The sequence below is a fragment of the Trachypithecus francoisi genome, unplaced genomic scaffold (assembly GCF_009764315.1).
Source record: "Trachypithecus francoisi isolate TF-2019V2 unplaced genomic scaffold, Tfra_2.0 Lachesis_group10, whole genome shotgun sequence".
Classification (NCBI taxonomy): Eukaryota; Metazoa; Chordata; class Mammalia; order Primates; family Cercopithecidae; genus Trachypithecus; species Trachypithecus francoisi.
Genome location: NW_022681455.1, coordinates 33,391,945 through 33,413,404, shown reverse-complemented (window position 1 = coordinate 33,413,404; position 21,460 = coordinate 33,391,945). Strand labels below are relative to the sequence as shown.

Sequence of the window (21,460 nt, the reverse complement as noted above, 5' to 3'; positions counted from 1 at the left end):
TGCAAGTCCGAAATCCAGCAGGACAGTCAAATTTTAAAGCTCCAAAATGATCTCCTTTGACTCCAGGTCTCACATCCAGGTCATGCTGATGCATAAGGTGGTTCCCCTGGTCTTGGGCAGCTCTGCCTCTGTGGCTTTTCATGGTACAGCCTCCCTCCCACTGCTTTCACAGGCTAGAGTTGAGTGTCTGTGGCTTCTCCAGGCACACGGTGCAAGCTGTCAGTGAATCTACCATTCTGGGGTCTGGAGGACAGTGCCCTCTTCTCACAGCTCCACTAGGCAGTGCCCCAGTAGGAACTTCGTGGGGGTCTCTGACCCCACATTTCCTTTCTGCACTACCCTAGCAGAGGTTCTCCATGAGGGCCCTGACCCTGCAGAAAACTTCTGCCTGATCATCCAGGCCTTTCCACACATCTTCTGAAATTTAGGTGGAGGTTCCCAAACCTCAATTCTTGACTTCTGTGTACCTGCAGGCTCAACACCACATGGAAGCTGCCAAGGCTTGGGGCTTCCACCCTCTGAAGCCACAGCCCAAGCTGTACATTGGCCCCTTTCAGCCATGGCTGGAATTGCTGGGACACAGGACACCAGGTCCCTAGGCTGCACACAGCATAGGGATCTTGAGCCCAGCCCACGAACCACTTTTTCCTTCTGGGCCTCCAGGACTGTGATGGGAGGGGCTGCTGTGAAGGTGTCTGACATGGCCTGGAGATAGTTTCCCCACAGTCTTGGGGATTAACATTAGGCTCCTTGCTACTTATGCAAATTTCTGCAGTAGGCTTGAATTTCTCCTGAGAAAATGTGTTTTTCTTTTCTATCACATTGTCAGGCTGCAAATTTTCCAAACTTTTATGCTCTGCTTCCCTTATAGAACTGAATGCCTTTATCAGTATCCAAGTCACCTCTTGAATGCTTTGCTCCTTTGAAATTTCTTGTGCCAGACACCCTAAATCATCTCTTTCAAGTTCAAAGTTCCACAAATCTCTGGGGCAGGGGCAAAATGCCACCAGTCTCTTTGCTAAAACATAGCAAGAATAACCTTTGCTCCAGTTCCCAACAAGTTCCTCATCTCCATCTGAGACCATCTCAGCCTGGATCTTATTGTCCATATTGCTATCAGCATTTTGGGCAAAGCCATTCAACAAGTCTCTAGGAAGTTTCAAACTTTCCCACATTTTCCTGTCTTCTTCTGAGCCCTCCAAACTGTTCCAACCTCTGCCTGTTATCCAGTTCCAAAGTCACTTCCACATTTTCGGGTATCTTTTCAGCAGCATCTCACTCTACTGTTACCAATTTACTGTATTAGTCTGTTTCCATGCTGCTGATAAAAACATATCCCAGACTGAGAAGAAAAAAAGGTTTAATTGGACTTACAGTTCCACATGGCTGGGGAGGTCTCAGAATCACAGCAGGAGGTGAAAGGCACTTCTTACATGACGGTGGCAAGAGAAAATGAGGAAAAAGCAAAAGCAGAAACCCCTGATAAGCCCATCAGATCTCATGAGACTTATTCACTATCATGAGAATAGCACAGGAAAGACTGGCCCCCATGATTCAATTACTTCCCCCTAGATCCCTACCACAACACAGGGGAATTCTGGGAGATACAATTCAAGTTGAGATTTGAATGGGGACACAGCCACACCGTATAAGCATATAATAGAATTATATAAAGCCTTCCAAGTAATGAATATACCCAATCAAAACCAGATGGTCTTGGATTGATATCAGTATTTGGCAATACCTACCTTTGTAAAGACATTTTCAAAGATGAAATATGTAAAATCTCATTGTAGATCAGCATTAACAGATGAATATTTAGGGCCAGACCCAGTCACTCATGCCTGAAATCCCAGCACTTTGGGAGGCCCAGGCGGTCAGGAGTTCGAGACCAGCCTGGTCAACATGGCGAAACCCCATCTCTACTATAAATACAAAACTTAGCCAGGCATGGTGGCATGTACCAATAGTCCCAGCTACTCAGGAGGTTGAGGCGGGAGAATCGCTTGAACCTGGGAGGCAGAGGTTGCAGTGAGCTGAGATCATGCCACTGCACTCCAGCCTGGATGACAGAGTAAAACTGTGTCTCAAAAAAAAAAAAAAAAGGATGAACATTTGCAATTGACTTTGATGATGAGGAACACTAAATTTGAACCCCAATTTTTGTTTGTTTGTTTGTTTGTTTTTTGTTTTTTTTTTTGAGGCGGAGTCTCGCTCTGTCGCCCGGACTGGAGTGCAGTGGCCGGATCTCAGCTCACTGCAAGCTCCGCCTCCCGGGTTGACGCCATTCTCCTGCCTCAGCCTCCCGAGTAGCTGGGACGACAGGCGCCCGCCACCTCGCCCGGCTAGTTTTTTTTTTTTGTATTTTTAGTAGAGATGGGGTTTCACTGTGTTAGCCAGGATGGTCTCGATCTCCTGACCTCGTGATCCGCCCGTCTCGGCCTCCCAAAGTGCTGGGATTACAGGTTTGAGCCACCGCGCCCGGCCTGAACCCCAATTAATCAGCAAATCTGTATTACAAAAATATTGCATTCAATTATTACTTTTTTTATTTTGTCAAAGCATACTCACCCTTCTCCCCATGTGATGTCCTGCATCACCTTGGGACTCTGCAGAGTCTGCATCAGCAAGAAGGCACTCACCAAATGCACCCTCTTGACCTTGGACTTCCAGCCTCCAAAAATGTAAGAAATATTGTTTCTTTATAAAACGAGTTTGTCAATGACAATTTATGGAAATTTGTTTTATTTTTAAAGTACTTATATAATATCCTTGATTTTGTTTCTTGGCATGCAAAGCCTAAAATGTTTACTATTCGATCCTTCATAGAATAAGTTTGCCAACCCCCGATCTAGAAGAACACCTGATACATGCATCTTGGATAACTTATAGTGATTTCTACAAAACTCTTCTTTTTTTTTTTTTTGAGATGGTGTCTCACTCTGTCACCCAGGCTGGAGCACAGTAGTGCACGGCTCACTGCAACCCATGCCTCCCCGGTTCAAGTGATTCTCCTGCCTCAGCCTCCCGAGTAGCTGGGATTACAGGCACCCACCACCACGCCCAGCTAATTTTTGTATTTTTAGTAGAGACGGGGTTTCACCATGTTGGACAGGCTGGTCTTGAACTCCTGACCTCAAGTTGTCTACCCATTTTGGCCTCCCAAAGTGCTGGGATTACAGTCATGAGCCACTATGCCTGGCCTATACAAAACTCTTGATCCACTCCGAAGTTCTTTTATTCCTGTCTTCGACTCATTAAATTATCTCTAATTCAATTCCTCAAGCCAAAAATTTACAGATCTTTATTTTTTTTTAACTTTCCCATAATCTCTATATTAATCCATCGGAATATCCTGTCAGCTCTGCCCCCAAATACAGTAGCTTTAATTCATCTAGTTCTCTATCTGCTGCCTTTACCCATCTCTTGTCTGCACTACTAAAATGGTCTGATTGGTCTCCCCACTTCCACCCTTGCCCCCTAATGAGTCAATATTCACTCTAGCTAGAAGGAATCTCTCTAAAATGTTAAAAGGTTATTACTCCCCTACTTAAAACTTTTTATTGCCTTCCCATTGCACTTCCAAAGCCAAATTCTTTATCATGATGTCAAAGGCTCTATATGACCCAGCTGCATCCTACCTCTTCAACCACATCTTTTCCCTCTTTCCCTGTAGCTCTAGGTCCACTGGTCTCCTTCTTTTTCTCCTTCTTGGCTTGTGCATCTGTTAAACACTTTAGTAAACCATCTTCTCCCTTTTCTTTGCATGTCTGGGCCTTTATTTCCCCTTTGAATATTAGATTAATGTACATAGTATGCCCTCCTTTTCTGTTATTCTCCTCCTTATCTAGTTCATTTTATTTACAGCACTGGAGTGTAAGCTTATGAGAACAGGCACTGCCCGGGCATAGTGGCTTACAGTTAGAATCCCAGCACTTTGGGAGGCCAAGGCAGGCAGATCGCCTGAGTAGCCCAGGAGTTCGAGACCAGCCTGGGGAGCATGGCAGGACCCCATCTCAATTAAAAAATAATAAATATGGCTGAGTGTGGTGGCTCACGCCTGTAATCCCAGCACTTTGGAAGGCTGAGGCAGGTGGATCACTTGAGGTCAGGAGTTTGAATCCAGCCTGGCCAAAATGGTGAATCCTTGTCCTACTAAAAATACAAAAATTAGCTGGGCATGTTGGCACACGCCTGTAATCCCAGCTACTCAGGAGGCTGAGGCAGGAGAATTGCTTGAACCTGGGAGGCGGAGGTTGCAGTGAGCCTCGATGGTGCCATTGCACTCCAGCCTGAGCAACAAAGCAAGACTCTGTCTCAAATAATAATAATAATAATAATAATAATAATAATAAATTAATAAATAAAAAGAACAGGGACTGATCATTGTGCCTAGAGCAGTGCCCACACATGAGTAACACTAGGTAGTTGGCATGTATGTTTTTTTCTCAACTTTTATTTTTTATTTTAATGGCTGCTCCATAGACAGAGCAGGGCTATTCCATAGGCAGAACAGCCTAAACTTTTATTTTAGATAGAGGGGGTACATATGCAGGTTTGTTACATGGGTATATGGCACTCAGATACTGAGTGGAGTACCCAATAGATAGGCTTTCAACTCACGCCCCCTTCCAAATGCAATTACTTATTGAATAAAGGAAATTGAAAAATATGGGGAATTAAGAGCTTTCAGAGCACATAGCAGAGGTCCTACCCTGGTCCCATGGTCAAGATTTCTAGATGAAGTGAGGTTTAAACAAGTATCTGAAGAGCAGGAATTATTCCACTGACGGGAAACTATACTAGGTAGAGAGATGAGCATGAGAAGCAGGAAAAGCCAAAGCCTGGGACCAGTAACTGGGACCAGATCACTTGGACCTCATGAAAGAGCAAGAGGAAGCCAATGAAAGGTTTAAGCTGGAGAGTGGTGAAACATTAATTTTTGCTTTAGAAAGATTACTCTGGTCCTAGTGCATAGGGTGAAATACAGAGGGAAACAAGACAGGCGACAAAGAATCAGTTAGGAGGTTGTAGTGGCAGCAGTGGGTAAGGAGTGCATCAATGTGAAATATTTAGGAGATAGCTTTGGTAGGACAGGTATGGGAGGTGAGAGAGCTGCTGGCAAGGAACCCTCCCAGGTTTCAACCTTGGGCATTTGGGTTGATGAGGGAACCATTAACAAATCTGGAAACAACAGAGGAGAGCTGGCTAGAGGTGGGGTGGAGTACTTTAGACATGTTGAGCTTGAGATGTCTATGGCATATGGCTGGTTTAAACGTCTTGTCTCTTAAAGAGATCATCCAAAGTTCAAGCCCCTATGGTGCCTTCTGCTCTTTTCTTCAGTGTCTGGTATACAGCAGGCATTCATTGTTGAAAAAAGAAAGGAAAGAAGGAAGAAATCCAAGTGGGTTTGGGGCCCAGTAAAACTAGAGGTATAAAATTAAAGGTTGGCTGGGTGTAGTGGCTCATGCCTATAATCCCAGCACTTTGGGAGGATGAGGCAGGCAGATCACCTGAGGGCAGGAGTTCGAGACCGGCCTGGCCAACATGGTGAAACTCCGTCTTTACTAAAAATACAAAAATTAGCCAGGCATGGTGGCAGGCGCCTATAATCCCAGCTATTCGGGAGGCTGAGGCAGGAGAATCGCTTGAATCTAGGAGGTGGAAGTTACAGTGAGGTGAGATGGCACCATTGCACTCCAGCATGGGCAGCAAAGCAAGACTTCCGTCTCAAATAATAATAATAAAATTAAAGAAATACATTAAATTAAAGGTCATCACTATTTAAATGGTTCAACTTGGAAGAGTGGATAAAGTCACCCAGGAATTTCAACATAGTTCTTCATGGGGGAAAAAAAAAATCACCCCAGAGTGTGTAAATTTAGAAGAGGGCATAAAGGACCCTGAAGAACTGTAGCATTTATGAGATAGGTAATGATAATGATAATATGTAATCCTTACTAAATACTATGTGCCTCATTTCTAATTTTGTTGAAAATATTTTACCCCCTTTGGGAGGCCGAGACGGGCGGATCACGAGGTCAGGAGATCGAGACCATCCTGGCTAATACGGTGAAACCCCGTCTCTACTAAAAATACAAAAACTAGCCGGGCGAGGTGGCGGGCGCCTGTAGTCCCAGCTACTCGGGAGGCTGAGGCAGGAGAATGGCGTAAACCCAGAAGGCGGAGCTTGCAGTGAGCTGAGATCTGGCCACTGCACTCCAGTCCGGGCGACAGAGCGAGACTCCGCCTCAAAAAAAAAAAAAAAAAAAAGAAAGAAAATATTTTACCCCTTCACTAGAAATGTTTCCATTTCACCTAGAAATCTCCCAATTATTAGGTCAGGCTAGGACCTCTGCTATGTGCTCTGATAGCTCTTATTTCCCCCTATCTTGCAATTTCCTTTATTATGAATGTGATCCCTCCCTGGGAGAACTGATCGCAGTAAAGGTGTGGGGAACTGATGACTAGTGGCCTCACTCATAATAACAGCTAACACTTACTGAGTGATTACCATGTGCAAGGCAATGTTCTAAGTATTTTACATGGATTAATTCTCACTACTCTATGAGCACGGTTAAATGTAATGAGGAACTACAGAGGCAGGGAGGGTAAAGATAAAGGAGAGAGGTGATAATTAAAAGAGCAAAGGCTCTGGGAATGGGGCTATCCTTTGACAATAGATTGGACATCTCCTCCACTGCATCTTCTGAAGGACAGAGGCAGAGAGGTAACAAGTTTATTTGTGTAAACCAAAATCTTTAATTTCTGCACTTGTTTTCTGTATAATACCTACAAACAAAAAAAGAAAAACTCTAACAAGCTATTGTAATTGGTTTAATATCAGTAAGGACAAAGTGTCATGGGTATTAAGGAGAGTCAGGAAACAATTCTGCCTTACATCCAGCAGGCAGAGGTGGAAGTTGGGCAACTTCAGCATATGTTGAACACCCACTAAGTAGCAAGTACACCTGAGGCTTTGGGATCCCAAAATGTGTAACATATGGAGATTGTCCGGTGTGTCTCTGTTGCTGTGGCCTGGCCAGAACCCATTCTCCACTCCTCTGTCCTAGGACTTCAATTGCCTTTGAGGATTCCATGCCCACTTTGCTGCCATCTTGATGGACTATATGATCAAGGTGCTCTGGCCAGAGGGTGGTCATGAGGATTAAGTTCTTTCCCTGGGAAATTTTATCTTGAGATGAGTGACACAAGAAACAAGAATGGGTCATCATCCCAAACTGTATGCCTTGGAGTTCCTGCTCCATGGACCCCCAACGCTGACCCAGGTCTTATCCTTCTGATGGCTGGTCCTTTGGCCCTTCTTTCAATTCCAGGAGCCACCCCACATCCTGCCATAAATTCCTGTTCTGATGAGGTTAACCAGAGCCAGCCTCCAGTGCTTGCAACCAAAGGATCCTGGCCAATGGATATAGCCACCCATAGAATATGTGTCAAGAATAGCTGATGGATGGGACTGTAGCAGATCCAAGATAGGTTGACCCCTCCTCATCCCCTTTCCCAATATGTTCACAGTCCTTATCATGGGGATGGGATCATGGCGTGGCTCTTTTGAGACGCTGACAAATCCCAGCTAGAATTTACCTTCTTAGCCACAGTCACATTTTTCAGACCCTTCTGAGCGCCATATCTCGTAACTTTCAGAAACAAACTTTGGGGAAGGCTATCACCCCTGGCCCTATACTTCTCACTTCAACTCCTCTGTTTACCATCTCCATGTCAGTTCAGCCACCCACACCCATGACCACACTGTGGCACATGGAAGTTGTGTTTGTGAAACCTCTGCTGACCTAGAAAAGGTCTTTACTTAGCTTTCTTTGTGGCATTCAAGCGGTTTGTACTGCCCACTATCATCAACTTATCCTATCACATTGTAATAGCTTGTCTATCTTTGGTAATACCTGTGAACCCTTTGAAGGCAGTGTATTAATCAGGGTTTAGCATAGTGCTTTGTACTGAATGTTTGTAGAACAACCATCCAAACATACAGAATACAGGAAGTTGGGGAATATTATAAAGATCATGTGAACCAGCCAGGTGCAGTGGCTCAGGCCTGTAATCCCAGCACTTTGGGCGGCTAAGGCAGAAGTATCACTTGAGCTCAGGAGTTCAAGACCAGCCTGGGCAACACAGTGAGACCTTGTCTCTAAAATAATAATAACAGACTGGGTGCAGTGGCTCAGGCCTGTAATCCCAGCACTTTGGGAGGCCCAGGTGGGCAGATCACCTGAGGTCAGGAGTTCAAGACCAGCCTGGCCAACATGGTGAAACCCTGTCACTCCTAAAAATACAAAATTAGCCGGGCGTGGTGGCACACACCTGTAGTCCCAGCTACTTGGGAGGCTTAGGCAGGAGAATCGCTTGAACCCAGGAGGCAGAGGTTGCAGTGAGCCAAGATCATGTCACTGTACTCCAGCCTAGGCGACAGAGCAAAACTCCATCTCAAAAAGTAAATAAACAAATAATAATAAAAAGATAATGTGAGCCAACCTCTTCTAAAAAGGAAAACAAAACCAGTTAGGTGGTCCACACCACCCTACCAAAAAAAGTGCTAGTTTAGATTTTAAAAGGTAAGGCAGACCAGGCGCAATGGCTCACGCCTGTAATCCCAGTACTTTGGGAGGCTGAGGCGGGCAGATCATGAGGTCAGGAGATTGAGACCATCCTGGCTAACCCAGTGAAACCCCATCTCTACTAAAAATACAAAAAAATTAGCCAGGCGTGGTGGCGGGTGCCTGTAACCCCAGCTACTCAGGAGGCTGAGGCAGGACAATCGCTTGGACCCGGGAGGCAGAGGTTGCAGTGAGCCTGCGATTGTGCCACTGCACTCCAGCCTGGGGGACAGAGTGAGACTGTCTCAAAAAAAAAAAAAAAAAGTAAGGCAACCTACTCAAGGTTATTAGGTAACAGGTTAGGGCCTAAGTCCAGAAGAGTGTTCTTGGCACCAGTGTGAAACCATTCCATTCCTTCCCCATCAACATAACCTAGCCACCCAAAGAACACACCCAAGGCTCTGCAGCTCCGTTCTCACATTCTCTCCCACACAAATTACTCAATCCAGTCCACTGTCAGTTTAGGCTTCAGGGCACAGTTTATTCAAAAATTTTAAGTAACTGCAAGTCCCACACCCGATTCCAATATCTATCCTCTCCATATCTCCACTGAGGGGCTGTCTATCATATGTGGGTGGGATGGGAAAGGAAGAGATATGGTCCTATTATGCAAGTTACTCGCCAGCCTTCAGCTTGTGCTGTCCCAAACCTGAGTCTCTCTGACCAAGGCAACTTGTTCAGAGAGCAGTGGTGCCACCCTGAGAGCACTTTAGGACAGTGCCATCTCCTGAGATCACTAGTCACATTCCAGTCATTGTGACCAATATATGAGTTATCAGTGGTGGTCAAAGGTAGACCAGAGGCACAGGCTGTTGAGGGACTACCCTCTATTAAAGAAGGTTCTAAGAATGAAACATGGAATGCTCAACTTGTTAAAGTGCAACTACAACATTAAAAAAGTGTCAAAAAGGTGTCTACTGGTGAGAAAGCAAGGTACAATCTGAGGGGCTCCTGGAAAGATACAATTTTAAAAGTACACAAAAGGAATTCTGCTTAAATCATTCCAGCAATGAGAGAAAAAAGTTTAGAGCTTAGCCTCTGAATTACTCGAGCTCTAAATCAAATGTATCTCTAGGTGGAGACCAACTCCTTTAATTCCTCATGGAGACGGAATAAAACATTTACCACTGTCTTTTGCTTTAATTCTTCTCTCACTGAATAACTGAAAATCTGGTTTCCTTAATGGACATCACCACTACAAAAATGTCCACCATGGGCAAGTGATCAACTTAAGTATGAATGGCCTATAAACCGCTTTCCTGCAGGGTTGGCTAGCCAAAACCTGGAGTGGGATGAGAAATTTGAGTTTCCACATCTGCCAGGCTGAGAGGCCCATATCTAAGAACAAGAGGTCCATAATGTATCAATGTATCTATTCTCTTGGCATGATTACAAGATCCATGACTGGTGTGCCATGGTAGTGAGGGAAAAGTATCCATCAGCAGCAGTGGTTATTTCGTTCTAGAAGCTAGTATATAGCCTCAGCAGTCATTTGTAAGTCCAGTGGGCAGTGGCCCAGCCCTGGCCCTTGCACAGGTCCCGGTGGCGGAGAAAACAGGCATGGACTCGGAACCGACGGCCACAGTGGGGACAGGCATGCAGGGCTCCAGCATGGGTCTTCATGTGCTCTGTCAGATGGTGCTTCAGCTTGAAGCGCTTGTTGCAAATGCCACAGCCAAAAGGCCGAAGGCTGAAGGTCAGCATGATGTGCCGGTCACGCTTTGGCTTCACTGCAAACCGCTTCCCACACAGGCAACCAAAGCGTTTTCCATCTGCAGGGGGTGTCCCCCCTAGCTTCACAGGCCCATGCACGGCCTGGCCTGCTCCCCCAGGTCCTCCTCCCCCTGACAGGATTTCATTCCCATGAAGATCCACTGGTTTCCAGGATGGACCCCCTCCCCCAGATGTTGGCCCTGCCCCTGAAGGCAACAAGAACCCTAGCTCCCCATTCCCTTCAGTGTCCCCTCCAGAAAACACTTTGGTTTCCTCCTTTGCTCCTCCAGGCTGAGTTCCACTTCCTGATATCTCCTCCTTAGGCTCGAAGGGTTCCTGCTTAATGTAGAAGATTTTGGGGGGCAGTGCAGTAGGAGGGGCAGGAAGCTCAACTGGTGCACTCTCACCCTCTGGAAGCTTTCGGGGAGTAGCAGTCACGGGCAGTGGGTGGGGTCCATGAGGACGGGGAAAAACCCCTGATACTCTCTGGGGCTGAGGAGTCTGAGAGAGTGTGGCTGACCCCTGGTCCTCATCATCATCTTCTTCCTCCTCCTCCTCTTCTTCTACCTGAATTTGCAGCACTTCTCCCAGTTCACTTCCCTCCCCTCCCACAGGGCTCTCAGTGGAAGCAGGGCTTTCAGTGGAAGCAGAGGACTGTACTGGCGTCTGGAAAGGCGAAGAGCGAATGCACCAGCCTCCTGTAGAGGATGTAGTGGAAAGAAGGGCATGGTAGGAGTTTGCTCCACGGGCTGAAATTCCACCACCTGAAGTTTCTAATTCTCTAAGAATCTCTGAGCACTGATCTACCACTTGCCACATTTGAAGGCCACTGGCCACAAGGAGATGAGCAGGAAGAGCATCCAGTGGCAGGCGGAGACGCCCTGAATAAATGAGCTGGAGCAGCCCTTCGAAGGCATCGGCTTCAATGACACTAGGCAGAGTGAGACGAGGTGCATCCCCCAGAAGCAGCTTGTCATGGAAGTAAGGAGAGGCAGCAGCCAACACTGCTTTATGAGCCCTAAGTTCCCGGCCCTGCACCAGGAGGGACACATCACAGAACTTCCCCTCTAGCCTGTGGCGGTTCAGAGATTCCAGTAGCGATGAGCTATGCTGCGGGAACTCGATCTGGATTGTCCGTGGGGCTGGGTTGCAGGTCGGGGAGGCGGATACGGGCGGCAAAGGCGTTGGGGTTTCCATGGCCTCCTCGAAGGTGAGAAGAATTGGGAAGAGGAGAGGGGCCTGAGGGTAGACTCCACGCGGGATGAAGGCTGCAGAGGAAAAAGATGGAGGTCACAGAAGCCCTGGATAAAGGGAGTCACATCTCTTCAAACAACCTCCTCCCCCCACGAGCAATAACTGGAAACTTTTAAGTCCGTGGCGGTTTCTGCACATCAGTCCCGCACACCAAGAAAGCAAAAACAAACCACCACCACCACCAGACACCAACCGGGGTTGTAACTTCCAGCCCCTGTGGAAGATGCGAAGGAGGTCCAGCCACGAGCCTGCCTTCACCTGCCCAGAACAGCTCCTGCCCCGCCAATCCGTTCCGCCTCACAGTGCCCACAGAGGCCTGCTCCCGGGAAACCGCGGTCACCCGGACACCGTGAGTCCCGGCCCGGCTGTCTTTCCCGCCGACACGCCCCCGCCGTTACACACGCGGCGCTGCCCTCGCAGCTACAGTGCCGCTACAGCTCCGTCCCGGGCCGGAAGCCGCCGCCTCCCCGCCGGACGCCGTCGCGAAGTGCGGCGGGCGGAGCTAGAGGCGTAGCCAATCGAGGAAGGGCAGCCTACAAGCCTCGTGTTGATTGGCTACCGCAGACCAGGAGGGCGGTGCTAGTAGGAGGGCGCTGGCCCAGGGTGCCAGCGCGTCGGGCGTCCGGGGTAGCTGCCGAAGTCCTCGCCACTACAGAGGACCGAGAGCCAGGTCCCAGGAGAGAACAGCCCGGTCGGAGGGGGCGGGCCGTCAGCCGCCCCGGAAAGCTGCGTTTCCCGGTGATTAAGTGTAGCACCCGCCCCTGGTAGGTCCTGAGAGGGGCGAGATTAGGTGGGCACTTACCATGTGGGCCTGGCACTTGCCCACATCACCTTGTGTCCTCCCACCGGCCCTGCGAGCATGGGGGTTGCCGTCCTCAGTTTCCAGGCGGGGGCAACGGGCTGGAAGCGTCACTCAGTTCATAGTAGTGGACCTGGGACTGGAACTCAGATTTGCTAAGGAACTAGGCAGGTTCTTTCCTCTGTTCTGCACGGGACCATTTAAATCAGCAATTAAAGAAACCTTATTTCTAGGTGATTTTTATTTTTATTTTATTTTTTATTTTTTTGAGACGGAGTCTCGCTCTGTCGCCCGGGCTGGAGTGCAGTGGCCGGATCTCAGCTCACTGCAAGCTCCGCCTCCCGGGTTTACGCCATTCTCCTGTCTCAGCCTCCCGAGTAGCTGGGACTACAGGCGCCCGCCACCTCGCCCGGCTAGATTTTTGTATTTTTTAGTAGAGACGGGGTTTCACCGTGTTAGCCAGGATGGTCTCGATCTCCTGACCTCGTGATCCGCCCGTCTCGGCCTCCCAAAGAGCTGGGATTACAGGCTTGAGCCACTAAAAGAGATAAATGTGGATATATACATGAACTCTTTTATCAGATAACGCCGCTGTTCCTGGCCTCGGACTAAGTGACACAGTGGTGAGGGGAGAGTTAGATTGAAGAAGTTTGGCCAGTGCAAAACTCCTGCTCTAAAATATAAAAAATCTCATTGGGAGGGGAGAGTGACATTTTATGAGGACAGTGTGGCATCAGGTGGGGATGTACGGTTTTCCTCTCAGGCTGTCAGCTTCCTTTCAGAAAGCAGATCTTACCACCATACAGGTCTGTCTGGAGAGCCCTGCCTAAGAAAGTCGGCACAGCGATAAAAGAACAATCTCCGTTTATTAAACATGTTTTTTTCTGTTTCACCACACACTCCAGAAAAAAAGGAAATGGGGCTGGGAGGGGAGAAAAGGGGACAGCAAGGGGGGATAGATAAGGCTGGGAGTGGGGTGGGGAGGGAGAACGAGAAAACAAAATAAAACAGGTAGGAAGAGCATCTCCCTACCCTTAAGGTGGTGGGTGGGGAGGGAGAACGAGAAAACAAAATAAAACAGGTAGGAAGAGCATCTCCCTACCCTTAAGGTGGTGGGTGGGGAGGGAAGCAGAGGGGGGGGGGAGGGGGCCAGGAAGCTCTGTACAGAAGGGTTGCCCCCAGCCCACACACACACACCCCGGATATGTACAGTACAAACCCCAGATAATTACAACAGCCAAAGAAGAGAGAAGGAAGGTTGGGGAGGATCCAGGGCTAGGGCCTGAGGTGGGGAAAGGGCACAGGGATAAAATTTCACATATTTACAACTTTTATATAAGTATAAATTTGGCCCCGGCTGGGTGTATGTGTAGGGAGATGGGACTGAAGGGAAACTGTCCATACAAAAGAAAGAGGAGTAGAGTCTAGGAGAGTCTCAATACCAAACGCAAAAGGATGAAGGGGGCAAGGCTGGGTAGGGGACAGCAGTCAGGGAAGAGGGGGTGCCAAGGAGGGGCTTCTCCCCTCCCATGGCCTACCCACCCCAAACCCCATCCATCCTACCTCCCCTATCCCGCCAGAGAACTATGTACAGAGAAACACCGAAAAATTGCGGAGCTGGCGGGAGGGAGGGAGGTGGAAGGAGATTGGGAGGGGGAGGATGAGAGGGAAGCCCAGCCCCGTCCTACCTCCCCCAGGGGACAGAGTCATGGAAGGGGGCCCCCCAACACCCCTCCTCCAACACAGGTCCCCCCACCCCGGGGGAGAGAGACATGGCTTTTCCTAGAGTAAGTTCCCCCCTCCCCCTGGGAGTAGAGACCAAGAAGAGAGAAGGGAGCGGCAGGGGGGACTGTGTGTCAGAGTAGGACAGATCAACTAGCCTGTCCTCCCAACATACACACCCTCCTAAACCCTGACCCCTCACCCTAACCTCAATTCCACCCCACCCAACACACTGGGGGAGGGGGGGGCATAAGCCCCCTCACCCCGCTCTGGGACCAGCCGAGAGCAGATCAGGTGTGGGGAGAAGGGGAGACAACTCCCATTCCCCCCTTGCCGCCCCCTCCCTGCCCCGGTGGCCCCCTCCACCCCATCTGGGTTCTGGGTGGGGAGGGAGTAAATTTAAGAGGGGTAGGAGGAGAAGGAGTTTGTGCGTGCTGAGCCCCCCCAGACGCTCCTGAGAAATCAAGGGGTAATAGGGCCCCCTCACCTGGGGTCCCCTCCCCATAACAAGGGGGGCAGGGGAGGCCAAAATGGGGCGGTGGAGGGGAGTTAGATTGTCAGCTCTGGTTACTGCTAAAAAAATCACCCTGAAGTTGAAAGTTTGGAGGTGCCACACCCCCAGGGTGGGGGTGAGGGTCTGTCCCCCAGTGCTCAGGGGAACGATGAGGCAGAGGATGGGGATAGCACCCCGGAGTGAAGGGGTCTGTGTGGGGTAGGCGGTGTCCTGGGGCAAGGGTCCCTGGGGGTCAAAGAGAGGGCAGCACCCCAATGGGAAGGAAAAGGGGGCGGCTGAGGGTCCCCGCTCTCCCTCCTGGAAATGGTGCAGTGGGGGGGGGGGGGGGGTGGGCAATCAGTGTGCCTCCCAGGGAGGCATTCGGGGAGGCAATCCCGCTGTTCCTCGGTGATGTCCAGTCCTGGTGGTTGGTGCTGTTACAGGGTGGGGTGCACAGGAAAGGAAGAGAAGGTCTGTGATGCTGGGTGGGCTAGTGGTCTGCGGTGTTTCGGAACTCGCCGTTCTCCGTAATCTGCAGCCGGGGTGGGGGTGGTGGGGCTGGGGGGGCCAGGCCGTTCCATGGTGGGGCCAGCGTCACACGCGGGTTTGTTGGACCCAAGGGGGGAAGCTGCCTCTCCTGCAAGACACCAAAAAGGAGAGCGCGGACTTATTGAGACGCTTCAAGGGGGCCTGGATGCCAGTCCCCTAGCAGTGGCCTCCCCTATAGCCAGCCCACACCACAAGCCATGGACCACCTCCTCCTCCCAGGACAGTCCCCACCATCCTCCTATTTTGTTTCTCACCTGCAGTAGAAGTTAACGTCCTCTGGGATCAGAGAGAAGAGAATCTCACCCCAGACTCCTAACAGGGGCCTTCAAGCCTTTAACCCAGAGTGTCACACCAGGAAACCAGATCAAAGCAGGAAGTTCCCACCGCACCCCCAACCTAACCCTTCTCTGGCTTCACCTATGTATATGCCTGCCCATTCCACCCTCCTCCTCTTGAAACCCCCTCCCACCCATCCCCAATCCGAGGTGGGGAACTTCATGTTGAGGAATAAGGGGAGGCAGTACAGCAAAACCTCATTAATCCAAACCCCTGTGGATTTGGAATTTCTTCGTAATTTGAACAAAAACTGAGCTTGAGTTTCCTTTATCTGTGAAGAAAAGGTGTACTAAGCAAATTAGTGGTGGAAATATGTCTGTAGGAGGGGATATTTAACCCATACCAGAAAACAGACTTTTGACTCATATCTCTTCATTAATGCATGCTCCCTGGGGAGTGGAAAAAGCCTTGTTCATCAAGTTCTACTTACTGTATATATTTTGAAGACATGCATTTCATTAAATAGACACTGTCATTCAGTTTTGTCACTTATTCACAGTGGCCATCGTCTCAAATATAACATTCCAAATTAGAGAGAGGTTTAACTGTACTGGGGGGAGAGGAAGGGGATTCAGGGAAGTGATATGGGAAGGGAAAAATCTTATGGGAGGGCTGCCCCTCTCTCTCACAATTATGGCAGAAATGACTAGGAGCTTCTGCAGACACAGCATGCCCCAATCTCCGCATCCCTGGGAAGCAGAAGCCAGCTTTATTCTTTTCCACCCCCATCTTCTTTTCAGTCCTTCTCCCTGGGCTCCCAATTAGAGGGTGAGGGGTACCAGACCCAACTCCTACCCCTGGTCCTACTCTCATCACCTCCTATAGCTGCTGGACCAACTCCTGGTTCCTGCCCTTAGTTCTGTTCCTCTGCTGGGAGAAAAGAAAGCCATCTGAATTTCCCTACACTTCTGGCTGGGAAATTCACTTCCTTCTCTCTTCTTTGGCTGTTGTAATTATCTGGGGTTTGTACTGTACATATCCGGGTGTGTGTGTGTGGGCTGGGGGCAACACTTGGCTTTTTAAAATTCAGGCTCAGAACTAATTTTTAATTAATGGCTGAGTTGCAGAGGGACCAATACCTACCACAAGTGGTTTAGAACAAATATCCAAATTATTTCCTGGGCCACATGGCATTTAGGCTTGGCAATATAGCTATGTCTGACCTTAGGATACAAAACCTTCCAAGTAAAAGCTTCTATGTAAGCTCTCCCTTCCATCCTAGGATCAAGGAGCTAACCTCTCAGGTTGCCCAAACCCCAGCCTTGGGTATGAGATACCCAGCAAAACTGCCTTCTTAGCTTGCTGGGTATCTCACACATTTTCTGCAAGTCAGTGAGAGGAAATCACTTATGGTAGGGTATCCTGAGTACGGCAGGAGAGCAGGAAAGGAACCCCCATATTCGATTCCCTGTTTGTCTGCTGGTGACAGCACATAAGCATGCCCCGGACACCCCCATGGACCCAAATTTAGAAAGTGGATAAATTAGGGTGCCATTATCCATTTTACAAAAGAATTCACTGCAGGAGTCCTTTAAATGGCAAAGTCCCCTGGTGCCTTTTAGCATCTGTTTATAGATCACCAGCTACTTTGACAGAGAGGCTGGGCAGACAGAGAGTTAAAATTACAGTGTAAGGAGCCACTGCCCACTGCAGCTCAATCCCAAAGAAAATCGCATCTCAGAAATAATGTCTAGAGCTGACAGATTCTCATTTACTGGCTTTTTAGGTAGGGTTATGTGTCCGGCAAGGCCACTTGATGGCAGGAGAGGGGGAGTGAGTGGCATCAGCAACCTGGGGATGTGAGCTCTGAGAGTACGTTCTTTACCATGCTGTTCCTGGCACCTCTGCCTGGGAATCAACATGCCTACTGAGCCCACGATCTGATCTAGGAGGATGCCTCTCCCCATTTCTAAACTCCCAGGCCACATGGTCAAGTCCACGTCCTAACATCTGCCTAAGGTTCCTTTCTTGCTCCTTCTTGTTCCATCCATCCTGCCTAATGTCAGGACATCTCAATAGCATTTTTTCCAGGGTATCCCAAGTCTCCGTGAGTTAATTACCCACTCCTAATTCCCACCCAACGGGGGCCAATATGAGCTCCAGATGCCTTCTGCCTCACAGATGTGAGGAGGAGGAAGAGGGAGAATCAGGTGAGGAGTGGAAAGGAGGGTAGAGAACCAATGTTAGGGAAGGAAGAGGAAAACCCAACCTACCTGCTGCAGTCAGCACAGCCCCTATAGCCAAGGTCCTCCAACCCATCATCACCTCCACCCCATTAACAAACCCACCCCCAGCCCCTAAGGACACTCTGGTGAAATGGGGGGTGACAGACATACACTGGAGAGGTAGAGGAAAAGGAGGGCTTAGAGTCAGGAGGAGGCTGGGAGGGGGTGGGTTTTGCAGGGAAGTGGATGTGACCTGTGAATGTGCTGGGCCCATCTAGGGCCCAACTCTTGGTGTTGCTAAGGTATTGTTGGACAGTTCTGGAGGCAGCAGCAAATGCTGTCTTTGGGTGGTGTCTTGGGAGATGGGTCTGTGCAGGAGGTGTCGGAGGGCTGGAGTCTGTGGAGGTTCTCTGGGTGTGGAGGGCAGCAGTGAGAGGGGAGAGGCTCCGGAGGTGTTGGAGGGAGTGGGCTTCATGACCAACCTGCAGTGGTCCGGAGTCACCTCCCCCTGTGTCCTCCGCCCGTGGCCAAAGCGGAACCAGGAGAATTACCTGATGAGGAGCTGCAGTGGGAGAGAGTGGGGTCATGGGGTCAGGAGCCTTGGTTGGGGGCATGGCAGGCGGGGGGAGCCTAGCAGTCAGAGCAGAGGAAAGAGGAGTATGGGTAGGAAAATGAGCAGAATTTTGGGAAAGCAAGGGGTAAGGGTGCAGAAGGGAGGTCCTAGAAGCTGGCTTTTGAGAAGAGAGGCTGGGCAGCAGGCAGCTGGGAAGGTGTGAGGGCCAGAGTGCGAGGGAGGCCAGAGGGAGGCCAAATGGAGCCTGGACTTAAATACTGAGGGAAAAGGGAGGTTAAAGGATGGAAGGCCTTCAAGATCTGAAGAGTCAGGAAGAGGAAGCTATGCAGGAGCTGCCAAGGAGACAGGAAAATTGGGGAGCCAAGAGAACAGAGGTGATGGGGTCCCCAAGTTTTCAGGGTACCAGCCAGGGCCTGGGGAAACTACAGATCATACTGCCCTGTGCTCTTTTCCAGAAAATAGCAGCTTCTAGCCCTCTGGCCCAAGAGCTCAGAGGAAGCTGAACAACATGCCTTGAATAGGAGTGGGCAAAGAAGGGGCAGGGGTTCACGGAACTAGGTGGGATCTAGGGGCAGAAAGACCAAGGTTCTGGTAGAGAAGGTCCCGAGATGCAGACAGGAGTGGGAAGACCGGATGGGAAGGCACAGGAGTTGGGCTGACGCTGCTAGGAGTGACAGAGGCACAGACGATGGGATGAAGATGGGGTCACTAGGGGGCTGCCAGGAGCAGCCAGTGGACAAACCGCAGACTATGAGAGACAGATGGTGATGGGGCTGGGTGGCTGGTGTAGTGAGTGCACGAAAGACAGTGGGATGGATGGGGATGGGACACAGAGAAGATAAATGACATTGTAATTTCCACCTGAGCGTCGAGCAGCCTCTTCTTGGGTTCTGGCAGCGGCTCAGCCATGGCGGGGTGGTCCCGGCGCAGCTCCTCCTCCACCAGCATCAGCCTGAAGGGACGGGCTTCAGTGGGGTTAGTGGCGGGCACAGGCTCAGAGCCTCCCCATGGAACCCCACAGCTCTCTGGAAAAGCCTCAGGCATCCTTATCCCTTAGAATCAGAGTCCCTCCATTGCCATGACACAAGATTCCCTGTTACTCAGGATCATGCTCTCCACCTTCCTCCCAGGAACCCTTACACCTCCCTGCTAAGGCAGCTTTCTGTGCCTCAAAGACTTCTACCATCCAGACACCTCCAGGCCTCCATCTTCCCAATCAGGACAGTAGTGCCCCTTCCCCAGACCTTCCATGGCTGAGGACCTGGCTTCTGCATCCCCCATGTCACCTCACTGTGAAGATCCTCAAAGTGATTTCTCATAAAGGATATCAATTAGAGCAGTGGTTTTCAAAAAATATTTCAAGAAGTCCTTTTCTTCTAATTAAATCTTACATAAAATACATTTAGAATGGATCAAAATGGAGGTGGCTCTGCTTGGAGTGGGGCCCAGGGGCACCCCCCCCCCCCCACAACCCCACCACTCTGAAGATAATTGACCTCTTTGCTGAGGATACCCTCTTTGGAGCCCAGGGCTTGCTGGAGCAGCTGAAAACATACACAGGCTAAAAGACCCTTTCTAACAGAACACCTTTCCAAGGCTAGAGAGGGAGGGTCTGCCCAGGAAGGGCAGGGGATACTCTGGCTAGGGAGCCCTGCTTAGGTTAACATCACAGGTTAAGTTGAGAATAACCAGTGGGGAGTCCTGGCCTAGAGTGAATGCAAATGCAGTGATGGTTGGACAGGAACAGGTACATTTTCCAAGGGCTTCCGAAGCTACTCTATCAGAAGAGAGGTCAGGGTTTAGTAAAGGGATATTTAATGCACTAAGCAGGTTGTGGTTTCTCTCCATCTGGTGATAGTGAGTGGGTGGCTTCCCGGGGAGGAGAGTGGTGGGCTCTCCTGGTGGGCTCCTGAGTTTGGGATGGGAGTCAGTAGTCGCTCGCCCACTTGCTCTCTTCAGCCTCAGGCTCTCCCTCACAACCCCCTCCCCAGGCCGCCCCTCACCTGCCAATGATGCTCTTGATCTGCGAATCCTTCTCTGCCTGCTGCTGCCTTAGCCTCTTCTCACTCTGCTCCAGTCGGGCCTGATACTGCATCAGGATTTTGCTGGTCTGTTCTTCCTGGGACAGCAGCCTCCGCTCATACTCTTCCAGCTTCCGGTTGGACATGTGCAGCCGCTCTTTCAGTGAATGAATCTCCTCCTCGTACTCCTTCACCTGCCCGCCGGGCACACGACCCCGCACTGTGAGGGGCGCCCCACCCCAAGCCCACCACCCAGCCTCCATCCCCGTCTGCCGAGCACAGCCACTGCATGGTGAGGGACATCCAGCTGCCTTCCCCAACCCCCTCCCTGCCTGTGGATCATATCCACACACCTGCTTTTGAGAAGACCCTGCCATGGTGCTGAGGCTTCCTCAAAATAGAGCAAGGTCACAGACTCCCACACCCTGAGGTCTATGTATGGCACTTCATGAAGACCCACACAGAAACCTAGATTCACAAGCACACCTTGAGTAACTGTGCTCAGAAATTAAAAATAGGGTGACTCTTCAGCCCCAAGCCAGGCTCCAGAACACATGCTAGGACACAGGAAGAAAAGGCAATTGATGGGGGAAAGGCAGGTGCTGTCCTCCATGTGACCCTCTCTTTGGCTCTGTTAAAGAGCCAAGGATAGGGGGTCTACAAGTGAATTCTAGACTGAGAATCTAGGAATTCCAGAGCTGGAAGAGTTCAGAAGAGTCATTTTATCTGCCCTATTGGCTCTAGAGTTTACAGCTATGCTGTCTAATGTAAGAGCCACCAGCCCACATGTAGTTATTTAAAATTTAGGCCAGGCACGGTAGCTCAACACTTGTAATCCCAGCATTTTGGGAGGCTGAAGCATGTAGATCACTTGAGCTCACAAGTTCTAGACCAGCCTGGGCAACATGGCAAAACCCCGTCTCTACAAAAAAAAAAAAAAGAAGGAAAAAAAAGAAAAAAAAAGAAAAGGAAAGAAAGAAAAACTAGCCGGGCATGGTAGCACGACCCTGTAGTCCTAGCTACTCAGGGGGCTGAGGTGGGAGGATGCCTTGAGCCCAGGAGGCAGAGGTTGCAGCAAGCCACATTTGCACCACTGCACTCCAGCCTGGGTGACAGAGCAAAACCCTGTCTAAAAAAAATTACAAAATTAAAATTAAATAGGGCTAAAAATTCAGTTCCTGAATCACAACTAGCCACATGT

The 21,460-nt window shown here is 49.8% G+C and overlaps 2 protein-coding genes across 16 annotated transcripts in view; both read right to left on the bottom strand.

The window, feature by feature from the left end:
- Positions 1 to 9,093: 9,093 nt before the first annotated feature.
- On the bottom strand, positions 9,094 to 12,087 carry ZBTB9 (zinc finger and BTB domain containing 9). 2 transcript variants are annotated; one of them, XM_033216818.1, is made up of 2 exons: positions 11,859 to 12,087; positions 9,094 to 11,614 (listed from the first exon to the last, which is right to left on the bottom strand). In XM_033216818.1, exon 2 carries the CDS (start codon positions 11,541 to 11,543, stop codon positions 10,122 to 10,124), a length of 1,422 nt encoding a protein of 473 aa, XP_033072709.1. In that variant the 5' UTR covers positions 11,544 to 11,614; positions 11,859 to 12,087; the 3' UTR covers positions 9,094 to 10,121. The 2 variants fall into 2 exon arrangements, with proteins under 2 accessions (XP_033072709.1, XP_033072708.1); XM_033216817.1 differs by having other exon boundaries at positions 11,794 to 12,072.
- Positions 12,088 to 13,449: 1,362 nt separating this feature from the next.
- Positions 13,450 to 21,460, bottom strand: part of SYNGAP1 (synaptic Ras GTPase activating protein 1) — a 33,541-nt gene continuing 25,530 nt past the window's right edge. For 8 of the 14 annotated variants that reach the window (XM_033216804.1, XM_033216807.1, XM_033216810.1 and 5 more), the window contains 3 exons: positions 20,242 to 20,453; positions 19,097 to 19,190; positions 13,450 to 15,251 (listed from right to left, as the gene is read on the bottom strand). In XM_033216804.1, the coding sequence (XP_033072695.1) occupies positions 15,105 to 15,251; positions 19,097 to 19,190; positions 20,242 to 20,453 (453 nt within the window). In that variant the 3' untranslated portion in view covers positions 13,450 to 15,104. Of the gene's footprint in view, positions 15,252 to 15,943; positions 16,050 to 18,130; positions 18,227 to 19,096; positions 19,191 to 20,241; positions 20,454 to 21,460 lie in introns of those variants that run through there. The other 6 variants (XM_033216806.1, XM_033216808.1, XR_004438655.1 and 3 more) reach the window with 5 other exon arrangements.

Bases quoted from the DNA above. Each gene is read 5' to 3' on its own strand.
- ZBTB9 (XM_033216818.1), bottom strand. From the start codon at position 11,543: ATGGAAACCCCAACGCCTTTGCCGCCCGTATCCGCCTCCCCGACCTGC.